This window comes from Jaculus jaculus, chromosome 14 (assembly GCF_020740685.1).
Source record: "Jaculus jaculus isolate mJacJac1 chromosome 14, mJacJac1.mat.Y.cur, whole genome shotgun sequence".
In the NCBI taxonomy this organism is placed as follows: domain Eukaryota; kingdom Metazoa; phylum Chordata; class Mammalia; order Rodentia; family Dipodidae; genus Jaculus; species Jaculus jaculus.
Window position 1 is genome coordinate 32,321,976 of NC_059115.1, and position 14,125 is coordinate 32,336,100.

The 14,125-nt window shown below is 47.3% G+C and overlaps 1 protein-coding gene across 3 annotated transcripts; it reads right to left on the reverse strand.

The window, feature by feature from the left end:
• Nucleotides 1-18: 18 nt before the first annotated feature.
• On the reverse strand, nt 19-13,799 carry Il17re (interleukin 17 receptor E). Of its 3 annotated transcripts, none has more exons than XM_045133748.1 (15): nt 13,571-13,799; nt 13,208-13,223; nt 9,309-9,406; nt 8,925-9,081; nt 8,695-8,771; nt 7,514-7,582; nt 6,531-6,597; nt 4,757-4,932; nt 4,628-4,675; nt 4,508-4,553; nt 4,218-4,372; nt 2,491-2,559; nt 1,171-1,222; nt 996-1,094; nt 19-649 (listed from the first exon to the last, which is right to left on the reverse strand). In XM_045133748.1, exons 1-15 carry the CDS (start codon nt 13,685-13,687, stop codon nt 33-35), a joined length of 1,863 nt encoding a protein of 620 aa, XP_044989683.1. In that variant the 5' UTR covers nt 13,688-13,799; the 3' UTR covers nt 19-32. The 3 variants fall into 3 exon arrangements, with proteins under 3 accessions (XP_044989683.1, XP_004651420.2, XP_044989685.1); XM_004651363.2 differs by having other exon boundaries at nt 8,695-8,834; XM_045133750.1 differs by lacking the exons at nt 9,309-9,406; nt 13,208-13,223 and having other exon boundaries at nt 8,695-8,834.
• Nucleotides 13,800-14,125: the final 326 nt, after the last annotated feature.

Sequence of the window (14,125 nt, forward strand, 5' to 3'; positions counted from 1 at the left end):
GTACTTCTCGGGGACACTCAAACGCAGAGGCCTCACACCGGGGCTACGGTCCGTACGCCTACAGGCTGCGGCCACAGGCAACCGGAACGGCGGGGAAGCTCCGTGGAGTCTCGGCGGGCAAGTCTGGCGGCTTCGAGTTCAAGGCGGCGGCACAGCTCCAGGCGGCCTCGCCAGCACTGCCGCGCCCCGGGGCGGCTCCAGCGGGCGGCTGGCGCGGAAGGCCGCGCGTCTAGTGCCCGCAGCAGGCGCGGCAGGTCCCGCAGCAGGCGGTAGCGGGGCAGCGCGCGCAGCGGTCCGGGGATGTCGCATTTGGCGCAAAGGCGACTGAAGTAGCCGAGCAGCAGCCGCGGACGCGGGGCAACGCCGAGCAGGGCGCGCAGGGGCCCGGCGTGGGGGTCGCAGGCCCGGCGGGGGCCGCTCCACAGCAGCAACACGGTGCCCTGCTCCCGCGCCACGCGCTCCCGCGCAGCCCACAGCCAAGGCAGCGGTCCCCTGCGGGCCACGTGCGTGGCCTCCCACAGGTCCACGATCACTGCCCGCCCGCCGCCCAGCGCGGTCCGCAGCAGCTCCGCCAACGCGGCCACCAGGCGCCGCTGCTCCTCCGAGTCAGCCGCGTGCAGGAGTAGTACTGGCCGCGCGTTGCCCGAGCCTGTGGGGCGACAACACTGCATGGGATGTCCGCTGGACCGCAGCCCGGGCCTCTCTCCTCCAGGCCTCCGGCCTACATTCTAGGGCGCCCCCCAACTTGCCCGCGCCGTGCCCTTATTTCCCCGGGAGTCAGTATCCAATTGGGGCTTGTAGACGTAATTCCCACCCCATCGGCCTCCTGCAGGTGTGCGATCAGGATACAAATTCCAGAGGGTTCTTTGCCTGAACCACTTCTTCCCACTTGGGGGCCTGAAGCGTGCCCTGTGACATAGTACTTAGAATGCAGCAACCCTGGGTTTGGGCAAGTGAGAAAGAAAGCTGAGAAGGTGTGCCCCGGGTGAGCATACCTGACAGTAGGTACCGGCAGGTGAGGACCAGAACTACACCTAGAAGAGCGGTGAGGCCCAGCAGTGCGAGGGTCAAGAGCCCCAGGTGTCTGTGAGAGACTGAATCAAGCAGAGTGAGACCAAGCCTACCTTCGTAGTGCCCAGGTTCCCTCTCCCCCTTCACCCATGAACTCACCATCAGGACACAAGAGGTGCTTCCAGGCAAACTGGACATCGGATCTCCACACCTGGGGATACAGGGGAGGCCCCACCCCTGTGAGCCAGAGTATCTCCTCCCAGGGAGTGAATGAGGTCCAAGGGTATAAAGGGGGTCCCCCACTGACTTGTGAATTCCTCCAGCTCTGGTTTTATGTCTGGCCCAGTGCTGGGCCTGGCACGGAACAAGGTGGGTAAGTGAGTGACAGTGAGATGGGGCCAAAAACAAGCTTACAAAGCTGGCCAAGACGTCTATGAAGACCTAAGGAGCACAAGCGAACTGAAACAACCAGAAACCACTAAGTGCTGGGTCATTGTCACCATCCGTGCCTCACTCTGGACACAGAGCACTAGGCTTTCTCATTTTTCAGGGCAAGGCAAAATACCATTAAAAAATAGCATGTAAGTTGGGCTGGAGAGATGGCTTAGCAGTTAAGCGCTTGCCTGTGAAGCCTAAGAACCCCGGTTCAAGCCTCGATTCCCCAGGACCCAAGTAAGCCAGATGCACAAGGGGCACACGCATCTGGAGTTCTTTTGCACTGGCTGGAGGCCCTGGTGTGCCCATTCTCTCTCTCTCTCTCTCTTTATCTTCCTCTTTCTCTCTCTATCACTCTCAAATAAATAAATAAAAATGAACAAAAATAAAAATAAAAAAATCAAATGAAGCAGTAGCATTAAAAAAATAAATAAATAAATTGGGTTGGAGAGATGGCTTAGCAGTTAAGTGCTTGCCTGTGAAGCCTAAGGACCCGAATTTGGAGGTTCGATTCCCCAGGACCAACGCACAAAGTGATGCATGCATTTGGAGTTCATTTGCAATGGTTGGAGGCCCTTCCATGCCCATTCTCTATTTGCCTCTTTCTCTCTCTGCCTGTCTGTCTCTCTCAAATAAATAAATAAAAATAAACAAAAAAAATTTAATAGCATGTAAATAGTGACAATTAGCCGGGTGTGGTGGCGCACGCCTTTAATCCCAGTATCTAGAGTTTATAATGAAGACAATGATGAATCAAAATGAAAAGAAGAGATGGTATGGTGGGACACGCCTTTAATTCCAGCACTTAGGAGGCAAGGTGGTCCTTGAGACTACATAGTGAATTCCAGGTTGGCTGGGCTAGACTGAGACCTTACCTCGAAAAACTAAAAAAAAATTAAATTAAATTAAAAATTTAAGAAACTGACAACTAATTCCAATTTAATATACTGTTCTAGTCAAACCAAACAGTTTTACAAACTGTATTTGCCATATGTGGAGTAGATGTCAATGGAGTGTCTGCAGACTGAAAGTAGGATTCCTTACCAGGACACAGCCTCCTGGCCTCAGGAAGGGAATGATGAGGTCTAGTGTCACTGGGCCTGAGCCCTGGGTCTGTAGGAGGAACAAACAGCAGAATGACTGTCCAATTATCATTGTCATTGTGCTACAATATATGTCTACTAGTAGTAGCTACCAAAGAGACTGAAAAGCTCTGAAGGGCAGAGACTGTGCTTTTCTTTCTTTCTTTCTTTCTTTTGGTTTTTCAAGATAGGGTCTCTCTCTAGCCCAGACTGACCTGGAATTCACTATGGAGTCTCAGGCTGGCCTCACACTCATGGTGATCCTCCTACCTCTGCCTCCCTAGTGCTGGGATTAAAGGCATGCGTCACCATGTCTGGCTTGTGCTGTTCGTATATATCCCGGGGCCTAATACACAGCGGACATAGAATAGGCACTCAGTAAATATAAAATGAATTGGACAGAACTGCCTGCTGTGTATCTGCAGATGGGATGTGGCTCCACCCTGTGTCCCAGTGTTAGTTTGGGGGTTGATCAATATCAGTCTTCATCCTTTAGTAACACTATCTATGGTACCCCATGCCCCTTAGACCCCACTTTCCAGTCAGCTGGCTGGAGATACTCTCACATTGTAAGTGTTTATTAGCACCTGTCTGCTTGGAAGTACCATGGGATGCAAAGCAAATAAACAAGCTGCAAGTGAGCCTTTTAGAAAGAACTGGAGGCTGGGGAGGTGGCTTAGTGGTTAAGATGCTTGTCTGCGAAGCCTGAGGACTCAGATTCAATTTTCCCATACCCACATAAGCCAGATGCACATAGTTGACACATGCATTTGAAAGCCATTTGCTACAGCTAGAGACCCTGGCATGCCCATTCTATATATACATATACATATACATATACATATACATATACATATACATATACATATACATATATATATATATATATAAAATCTGCCTCTTTCTCTCTCTCAAATAAATACATAAAAATAAAAAAATAGAAAGAACTGGAGAGAGCCAGTCATGCTTAGCCAGTTTTGGTGCTGTGGTTCTGCGGGTGTATCTGATTGTGGTTTTTTTTTTTTTTTTTTGGTTTTTTGTTTTTTTTTTTTTTTTGTTTTTCAAGGTAGGGTCTCACTCTGGTCCAGGCTGACCTGGAATTAACTATGTAGTCTCAGGGTGGCCTTGAACTCATGGCGATCCTCCTACCTCTGCCTCCCGAGTACTGGGATTAAAGGCGTGTGCCACCACGCCCGGCTCTGATTGTGGTTTTTAAATCAGATACACAGAAAAGAGTCTGTCAGTCAATTTCTCAGTCTATCTAACAGAGTTAAGCATTTCCAGTATTGTATAGAAAGCACCTCAACTTCTAGGGGCCTTGTCTTTTCAAGACTGTAAACTCCTATAAGGAAGAGGCATGAGACTCAGTAGAGGACAGCTGGGTGGCACCAATATACAATGTTCAAGCCACTTGGGTGGGCTAGAGATTGGCTGAATGTAGGAGTGCCAGTCCCTGGCCTCTGTTACCTTTGTAAGCTGAGAAACTGAAAGGCTCAGGAACCACCTCACTGAGCACCTATGAACTGGTAGACCAGCTAATCAAAGGCTGAGCAAATAAATAAATTAGCCAGAGCCAGGGATTTCTTGCCTCCATCAACCCAGAGTCTGTCTCACAGAGCTGACAAGGAGATTGGGGATAAGAACTAGCAAGAGAATCCAGTGGGGGACCAACCCCTGGCAAGGCCATACCTGGCTGACACTGTATACAGGAGGCATCAAGGTGTCTGGTCCCAAGTCTGGGTGCCTCCAAGCAGCACTGAATGTGGCATACATCCTTGAGGAAAAGTGAAGGATCAGCTGCTGGGCCTGGATATCCATGCTTACATTCCAGGATGGGAGAGACCCTGTTTGTGGGAGGTGATCAGAGCTGGGCTGGATTGAACCTGGAGTTCAGAGCTGGAAAAGGGTTTGCTGGGTCACAAATGGATGAGGGTGAAATGTGGGAAGAGTGCTCAAGCTGAGGTCACTTATTGACTCACCACTCTGATGAGGACATTCAATATGGCTGCTGTTTTCAAAGGAGAACTGAGAGATATAGGGAAGGCAAGTTAGTAAGCCCATCCTTCCCCCTTCCCCTTCCCCTTTGCCCATGGCTGTACCTTAAAGCAGAGCTTGGGGTGCAAGTCTACCTTCTCCACAATATACCACTGTGTGGGAGAGAAAAGTTAATCAATGAGAAGATCTCTGGACACCAATTCTGCCCATCCTGGGGATGAGGCTGTACTCACTCCTTCTGATTCTTGAGCTGTGGCATTGGGGAGGTCTTCACAGGGCAAGGATGGGTCCTGCCTCTGGCAGAGGGAAGCCTCAAGCTTCAGTGGACAGCGGAGTGTGAGGGACATGGCCATCTGGTTGTGCTGGCTGTAGTCAACAAAGTGCACTGACTTCCAGAAGTCCAAGCCATCTAGGCAGGTGGTAGGGTCCAAGGGTGAGGCCTTAGCCTGGCTCTCTAGCCCTAACTTGCCCACCCCCAACCCCAGCCCCAGGGCACTAGGAGGAAATATGAAAGGACTAGGGGCCCCAGCCTAATTTGGTACTAAATTGATGTGCAACTCTTCTCCAGTCCCCCTTATTACCTTTCTATTCAGTTTCCTTTATCTTCCCATCCAGAGCCTCCATTCTGGCCAGCCCCCTGCTGTGCTCCATACTCTGCCTAGACTCCTCTCAGAACCTGGAATGCCTTCCCCTCCCCTCTCCTTTCTTTTTCTTCTTCTGTTTTTTATTTATTTATTTATTTATTTTGTTTTTTTGAGGTAAGGTATTGCTATAGCCCAGGCTGACCTAAAATTCACTATGTAGTCTCAGGGTAGCCTTGAACTCACAACAATCCTCCTATCCTGCCTCCTGAGTGCTGGGATTAAAGGCATGTACCACCATGCCTGGCTTCCCCTCTCCTTTCTAAATCCTGTCTCTTTCTGTCTTTCTTTCTTTCTCTTACTTTTTTTTTTTTATTTTGGCTCACTCCTTCTTTTTCCTTCCTTTCTTTCCTTCTTTTTCTTTTTCTTTTCCTTTTTTTTTTTTTTTTTTTTTTTTTTTGAGGTAGGGTCTCACTCTAGACCAGGCTGGCCTAGAATTTACTCTGTAGAACCAGGCTGGCCTCAAACTCACAGCAGTTCTCTTACCTCTGCCCCCAGACTGCTGGGATTAAAGGCATGCACCATCTCACCTGGCCCTGTTCATTTCATTTCTTTTTTTTTTTTTAATGTATTTATTTATTTGATAGAGAGAAAGAAAGGCAGATAGGAAGAGAGAGAATGTGTGCGTGCCAGGGCCTCTAGCCACTATAAACAAACTCCAGATGTTTGTGCCACCATGTGCATCTGGCTTACATGGGTACTGAGGAATTGAACTGGGTACTTTGACTTTGCAGCCAAGTGCCTTAACCACTAAGCCATCTCTCCACTCCCTCCCCCACCCCCCGTCATTTCCTAAGCCCAACTCAGGCACCAGTTCTGAAAGACCTCTGCTTACCACAGCTTCCATAGGCTTTTCCTTTTCTGAGTTTATATCCTGCAAGCAGCCTTTAGTGATAACCCTGCTTCATGTATGTAGGCTTTCTGCTACTCACTTATGTCTGAGAATCCTGTCTTTCCTTTTGGAGGATACACATAGCATACCAAATGAACTTGTTCACATTCTCATGCAGATTTAATTCAAACAATTTGATAGTGAGGCAGGCCAAGTCTGATGGCTTTACAGATGAGGAAAGGAAGGTTCAAAGGAGAATCTGTGGTGGAGCTGGGAAGAAAGAGCTCAGGTCTCTGGTTGGTCCTCCAGGATATCATTCTCTGGGTCCCATCCCCCTGACCCTCCCTCACTTCTGCAATGCTCAGCACTCGGGGTGCAATTACTGCTGATGGAGAGACATCACAGCCTTCTTCCCCCACTGATTCCAAGGGAGGGAAATGTCCTCATGGGAGTGTGAATGTGTGTACATGTGTAAGACAAAGAAGGAGTGAGAAACAGATGTGTGTGTCCTAGGGTCCATAAAGCAACACTCACAGGCTTCAGGCCAGCTTTGAAAGGGACATTTTTTGTGCCTCACAGTGTCCTCTTGCAGGTAGGATGCCTAGGACAGAAGAGCATGCAGAGAGGGTCAAGTGAATGGCTTTTGCTATGTTTCTCATTCTGGCTCTAGCTTACTACACTTGCTTGAGTTGGGGAACAATGTGGGATATGGGTTGAGGGGAGCTTGGAGCATAGGAGAGAGCAGCAGGTGAGGGACGATATCTCTTCTCCCCAGAGAAAACTAACTCTGGTAGTAAGGAAAATTTGAGGTCTACATTCCTCAATTTTTACCTTCTCTGACTGCTATTCTCGCTGTCCTATGTTAATCCTTCTTCTGTAGTGACCATGACCACCCTAGCAGTTGCTTGTTGCACCAGATGATCTGCCTGATCCATACTTCTGGTTTCCTTCTGCCTTTCCTGAGTAGTCCAAAAATTTACCTTAGTCATCCCAGACTTGTAAGGAGAGGTGAAGTATGGCAAGTGGATGGGCATTTGGTGGACAAGACTTTGGGAGGCATATGGAACTTTGGCTCCCCAGAACACACAGCAATAGTGATATATCTAGTTTGCCTCTGTGGTCTGAGACCAAGTCTGGACCAGGAAAGTTGGGTCTGGGTGGGATGTGGTTGCAATCCCCTGGGAAGGTACTATGCTCTGAAGGACCCTTCCACCTCTGACTATGTGTGGCTCAGACAAGCCGGCACTAGTTTGCTAAACATCTCAGCAAGGGTTCCTTGGGGCCTTTCTTTTCCAGGCCCACCTAGTTCTTTTTATTTTTATTTCTCTACCTCAGGCTGATCTGGAATTCACTATGTAGTCTCAGGCTGGCCTAAAGCTCATGGTGATCCTCCTGAATGCTGGGATTAAAGGCGTGCGCCACCACGCCTGGAAACATCTAGTCTTTTTTACGCTGAGTTACTGGAGTTGTGCTTGGCCAAGGAGCTATGGATGATTCATGAATTTTCATCTACTCACCTCTATGCACAGGCAGGGCAAAAGGAATTCATATGGTAGGTCTGCAGTGTGGCCCCCAGACACGACTTTCTGTTAGTAAAGCAGCAAAGGGAGAGAAGACATCTATGAAAAATCGTGAAAGCTATGGCCAGGGAAGCTGGGGCCTTGGGCCAGAATAGCCCGGGCTGCAGGTAACAAAGCAAAGGAGAACTTGAGCTCTGAAGAGAGGGGGAACTGAGTGGTCTTGCTTCTTGGGGGTAGCACATACCCTAAATTTCCTCACATGGGCCTTAGCTCTTCCACTGAAAAAGTTCCTCTTAAGGGCATCTGCTCTGTAATCTGGCTATTTGCTTCAGGTACTGTACATGAAGTGGAGGTAAGGAAGGGAATATTTCCACCTGTGGGGCTAGAGAGATGGCTCAGCAGTTAAGCTGAGCTCCAACTGTGTACTAGGTAGGGAGCTAAGAGAATTAACTCTATTAAACACTAGCATCCCAGTGAATTTGAGTTATCACTGTAGAAATGAAGAGAGCTGAGGAGCTCCAGGATATGACATTGATTTCTGCAAATGACATCAATTATGCACAGGGGTCTCTGCACCTGGGGGTTGAGATGGGTTGTTAGGAATTGAATTGAGAGATAGGGGGATGTCTCATTCTCTGAGAGGCAGGACAACAGGTGGGCGAGAGAAGGGTACCAAACATGTGACCATTTTTTTATGTTATTAGAGGGAACACTTTATGTAAAGGATATTTTTTCTTTTCTTTTCTTTTTTCTTTTTTTTGGAGGGGTGGTGGGCAGGTCTCAGTATAGCACAGGCTAACCTAGAACTCACTAAGCAGCCCAAGCTGGCCTCCAACTCCTCCTGATCCTCTCTCTTCAGCCTCCAGATTTTAGGGATTACATATGTATATCACTATGCCAGGCTGGAAAATGTGTCTTAATGAAACCTGAATGACAGTAAGGGTACATACTATGCATACTAAGGGTACATACCATGCTCATTTCTCTACTGATAATTATGGTGCCTCCAGAATTCCACCTACTCATTTGCTCACTCACTAATTGGTCTAATCCACGGCAATCTTAAAGCTAGACACCTCACTTTGAAAAGTTTTGGACAGTTACCTTCTTCCCTGGGTCTTAGTCTCCTCATTTGCTTAGCACTGTGGATCTGGCTCTTTACAGGGGATACTCTGTACCTGGATGTCGAAGGGACCACTCAGGTCTTCACATTCCAGTGCCCATTGGTAACAAAGACGTACACTGGCCTCTGGTCCTGGAGGAATAGTTATCCGAATAGCCCGGGCCGCAGGTAATAAAGCAAAGGAGAACTTGGGCCCTGGAGAGAGGGTGGGGGGGGGTACTGAGTGGTCTTGCTTCTTGGGGGGGTAGCACAAGTAGGACTTCTCTTGTCATACATTATGCCTACCTGTGTGTCTTTGTAAGCCTGCTCTGGGGAGATTCTCCATTTCTGGATCTGAAGGTTGGGTCCTTTTGGAGCGCAGCCGGTTGTGAGAGAAGGCTGGAGTAGGAATGGAAATGTGGTGGCCTTTGTCAGACAGGGAATGGCTACCCAGCAGTTTCCTCTATAAGCAAAGAACAAAGTGGCATTAGAGTAGCAATCAAGAAATCTGGCTTCTCATTCTGCCTCTAGTACCTGAGAGATCACAGCAAGTTGTTCAGACTCATTTGGCCTCAGTGTGCCTTACTTTGTAATCTCTACATTCAAACCTCTCTCAGGTAGATAAAATGAGGGACAGAAAGAAAAGGGCTGTGGGCCATGGGGTATGGCCAGAATTGGCAGGTAGAGTACCTGGAAGGATGCTGGCATCTTGTGTCTCTGATAGAACTTGAACTTGTAAGAATGTTTGTATTTCTGCACCAAGTGATGGAACCAATCCCACTGAAGGCCTGCAGAGGGAAGACACACTTACTATGCAGCCCTTCATAGCTCCTACCCTTCCTGGAGACATGACCCAATCAATGGTGGATAGAAAATCATTTTTAAAAAATTTTTTTGTTTATTTTATTTATTTATTTATTTGAGAGCGACAGACAGAGAGAAGGAGAGAGAGAAACAGAGAGAGAGAACAGGCACACCAGGGCTTCCAGCCACTGCAAACAAACTCCAGACACATGTGCCCCCTTGTGCATCTGACTAACGTAGGTCCTGGGGAATAGAGCCTCAAACCGAGGTCCTCAGGCTTCACAGGCAAGCGCTTAACCACCAAGCCATCTCCCCAGCCCTAGAAAGTCATTTTAAATCAAGGACAGCAATAATGCCAAACTTCTTTGGTGGCAAAAATTATGATGTGATGCCAGGCGTGGTGGCGCACGCCTTTAATCCCAACACTCGGGAGGCAGAGGTAGGAGGATAGCTATGAGTTCAAAGCCACCCTGAGACTACAGAGTGAATTCCAGTTCATCCTGAACTAGAGTGAGACCCTACCTCAAAAAAAAAATTATGATGTGATAAAAGATATTAATTGTTTAACTAGAGAAAAAAGTCACACACACTCACCTCCCATAAAAGTATTCATAGCTGGGTGTGGTGGTGCACACCTTTAATTCCAGCACTCGAGAGCAGAGATAGGAGGATTGCTATAAGTTTGAAGCTACCATGAGACTACATAGTGAATTCCAGGTCTGCCTGGGCTAGAGCAAGACCCTACTTCAAAAAAAAAAGGGGGGGGGAGGGAATTACCATGGGATATATTTTATAATCATGGAAAATGTTAATAAAAATTTTTTAAAAAATTAAAAAAAAAAAGGGGCTGGAGAGATGGCTTAGCGGTTAAGCGCTTGCCTGTGAAGCCTAAGGACCCCGGTTCGAGGCTCAGTTCCCCAGGTCCCACGTTAGCCAGATGCACAAGGGGGCGCACGCGTCTGGAGTTCGTTTGCAGAGGCTGGAAGCCCTGGCGCGCCCATTCTCTCTCTCTCTCCCTCTAACTGTCTTTCTCTCTGTGTCTGTCGCTCTCAAATAAATAAATAAATAAAATTTTTTTTAAAAAAAGTACTCATGGTAACATTATTTCTAATAATGAAAAGTTAAAAACTACTAATTTGGGCAGAGGAGATAGCTCAGTAGTTAAAGGTGCTTGCTTGCCAACCCTGTCAGTCCAGGTCTGATTCCCTAATACTCATATAAAGCCAGATGCACAATGTGGCACATATGGCTGGAGCTCATTTTCAGGGGCAAGCGACCCTGTGTGCCCATACATTCTTTCTTTCTTTTTCTCTCTCTCTCTGTAATAAATAAAAGTATTACAAAAAAAAAAACTGCTTATTATTGGCTGGGTATGGTGGCATACACCTTTAATCCCATCATTTGGGAGGCAGAGGTAGGAGGATTGTGTGAGTTCTAGGCCAGCCTGAGACTACATAGTGAATTCCAGGTCAGCCCAGGCTACAGTGAGACCCTACCTCAAAATAAATAAATAAATAAATAAATAAATAAATAAATTAAATAAAACAAAAAAACCCCTGCTCATTCTTTTGTTTTTTAATACTTATTTATGTATTTATTTGAAAGAAAGACATATAGAGAGAATGGGCATATTAGTGCCTCCAGCCACTGTAAATGAACTCTAGATGCATGTATCACCTTGTGCATCTGGCTTACATGATTACCAGGGAATTGAACCTGGGTCCTTAGGCTTTGCAGGCAAGCACCTTCACTGCTAAACTATCTCAATGGTTTTTTTTTTCAAGGTAGGGTCTCACTCTAGCCCAGGCTGAACTGGAATTCACTATGTAGTCTCAGGGTGGCCTCAAACTCATGGTGATCCTCCTACCTCTGCCTCCCAAGTGCTGGGATTAAAGGTGTGCGTCACCACACCTGGCTCTCCAGCCCTCATTCTTTTTTTGTTTGTTTGTTTATTTTTATTTATTTACTTGAGAGCAACAGACACAGAGAGAAAGAGGCAGATAGAGAGAGAGAGAGAGAGAAAGAATGGGCACACCAGGGCCTCCAGCCACTGCAAACGAACTCCAGATGCGTGCGCCCTCTTGTGCATCTGGCTAACATGGGTCCTGGGGAACTGAGCCTCAAACCGGGGTTCTTAGGCTTCACAGGCAAGTGCTACCGCTAAGCCATCTCTCCAGCCCTCCAGCCCTCATTCTTAAATAGTATATTTAGGGCTAGAGATGGCTTAGTGGTTAAGGTGCTAGACTGCAACACCTAAAGACTCAGGTTCGATTCTCCAGATCCCATGTTAGCCAAGCTCACAAAGGTGAGGCAAGCCAAAGGTCACATATGCCCAGTAGGTGACACAAGCATCTGGAGTATGATTTTGGTGGCTGAGGCCCTGGTGCACCAATTCTCTCTCCCTATCTCTAAAAATTAAATTAAATAGTATATTTAGTGTGTAGCAAATGAGGCAATGAAAGTATAGAAATAAGCCAGGTATGGTGGTGCATGCCTTTAATCCCAGTACTTGGGAAGCAGAGGTAGGAGAATTGCTGAGAGTTCGAGGCCACCCTAGACTGCATAGTGAATTCCAGGTCAGCCTGAGCTAGAAAGACACCCAAATTTGAAAAAACAAAAACAAGAACAAAAAGAAGAAGGAGGAAGAGGAGGAGGAGGAAAGAAAGAAAGAAAAAGAAAGTATAAAATTAAATAGGTTGTCTTCTTGGCCATTTGCTAAGATCAGAAGTGTAGAGATCCTACCTACTTTACAAAGTAAGTTCATAGAATCCAAAAATTTTAGGGCTTGGTATGACTTGAAAAGAAAAACATCTTAGCCAGGCGTGGTGGCATACAAGTTCAAGGCCAACTTGAGACTACATAGCAAATTCTAGGTCAGCCTGAGCTAGAGCGAGACCCTACCTCGAAAACAACAACAACAACAGCAACAACAAAAAAGAAAAACATCTTCATCAAGTCGTACAGTTGCATCCATGAATATTAATCATGATGGACTATTTTAAAATGCCATAAATCCCTGTTGAGATTAACAGAACAGGGCTAGAGAGATGGCTTAGTGGTTAAGGCACTTGCCTGCAAAATCTAATTCCCCAAGACCCACATTTGATTCCCCAGGACCCAAGCAAGCCAGATGCACAAGGTGGTACATATATCTGGAGTTTGTTTGCAGTGGCTGTAGGCTCTGGCATGCCCATTCTCTCCCTCTCTCCACCCTCCACCTCTTTCTCTGCCTCTCTCAAATAAATAAATAAAATATTTTAAAAAGAGAGATTAATAGGATAAAAATCTAACTTAATAAAAGTCCCACTTGCCTCAGCCTAGGTATCCCACCACACACAAATGCTTCTAATTCATGCTTCCACTAAGAATGGCTCAATGGCTATTTCTAATACCTGAGGAGTGTGACACCACATGAAAGCACAAATAGCAGGGCCTGTGCTAGATCCAAGGACACCAAGGCTTTGTAGAGAGTAAAGTCAACTGGGTGTAGCAAGGAGTTTGAGCAGAACTTCCTGCATAAGATAGAAAGGAAAGCTGGCATGGTAGCACATGCTTGTAATCCCAGCACTTGGGGGGTTGAGATAGGAGGATCAAAAGATCCAGGCCTGGGCTACATAGTGAGATCCTATTTCAAAATAAAAACAAAAAGACAGAAAGGAAAAATGGCAGGGTCTAAGGCGGTCCCTCATGCCTCCAAGCAAGTGAATTTGAAGCTGAGCTCTGACACATCCAGAAAGTATAATTTTGAGAAAGCTAAGTCTAGTGGGTCAGGAAATGAGACTCACCGGCAAAACTCTTGTCCTGAAGGTACACGGCCAAGTAGGGAAAACAAAGGAAAGAGATACAATTAGGAGGGATTCCCATAAGGGGTATTCACCTTGGGCTCTTGGCCTCAAATCATCCTATTTTAATGGGGTATAATAATTATATCATAACTAGTGATCCACTCTGGCTTTTTTTCCCCCAACTTCACCCTATCAAGAACCTCAGCACACCAAGATCTTAGAAATCTCTTTGAGACCATGTAGGTGACACACTGGAGCTGCCACCAGAGCACAGGAAGAACAGAGCCTGGGAAGGGCAGGCAGGAGAGTGGGGGCGCTTCACTCTGTGCCACGCAGGCATCCCACCTAGAAACAGCACCTTACCACCAGTAGACAGCAGGTGATCCAGCGCGGCAGGAGGGGACAGCTGATTCCAGCAGAGGCCGAGAGGAGCGGTAGGAGGAGCGGCAGGAACAGAGCTGCCAATCTGGGATTCCCCATGGGCTTCTGCAGGATCAAGGCTCCCAGAACATGGCTTTGTGGTCTGAAATAGGGCAGCAGGGCCTAGTGGAGGAGCTGCAAGGAGCGCATGGTACCAGCAGGAGATCTCAGTCTTATCCTACCCGGGTTCCTCCCTGCCCCAAAGCTCCTCCTCTACCCTAACTAGCAGGCTAGGTTACATTCCTTCTCCAAGCAAAGGGACTGAGGAACGCTTGCTCTTTAGCCGACCATACTGATCTCACCTGAAAAACAGGGGGCTCTTAGTGGGGGCAGACAACTGACAGAAAAGAGACCAGCATCAGGATGAGGAGGTGCACTCATTTCTTAACCCTTCCTACTCCTGAAACACCCTGCACACCTGACCAGGCCATTAACACACTCTAGAAGTTGGGTCTTGCATAGACATGCAGTTCAACCCTTTACACAGAGCTGTTAAGC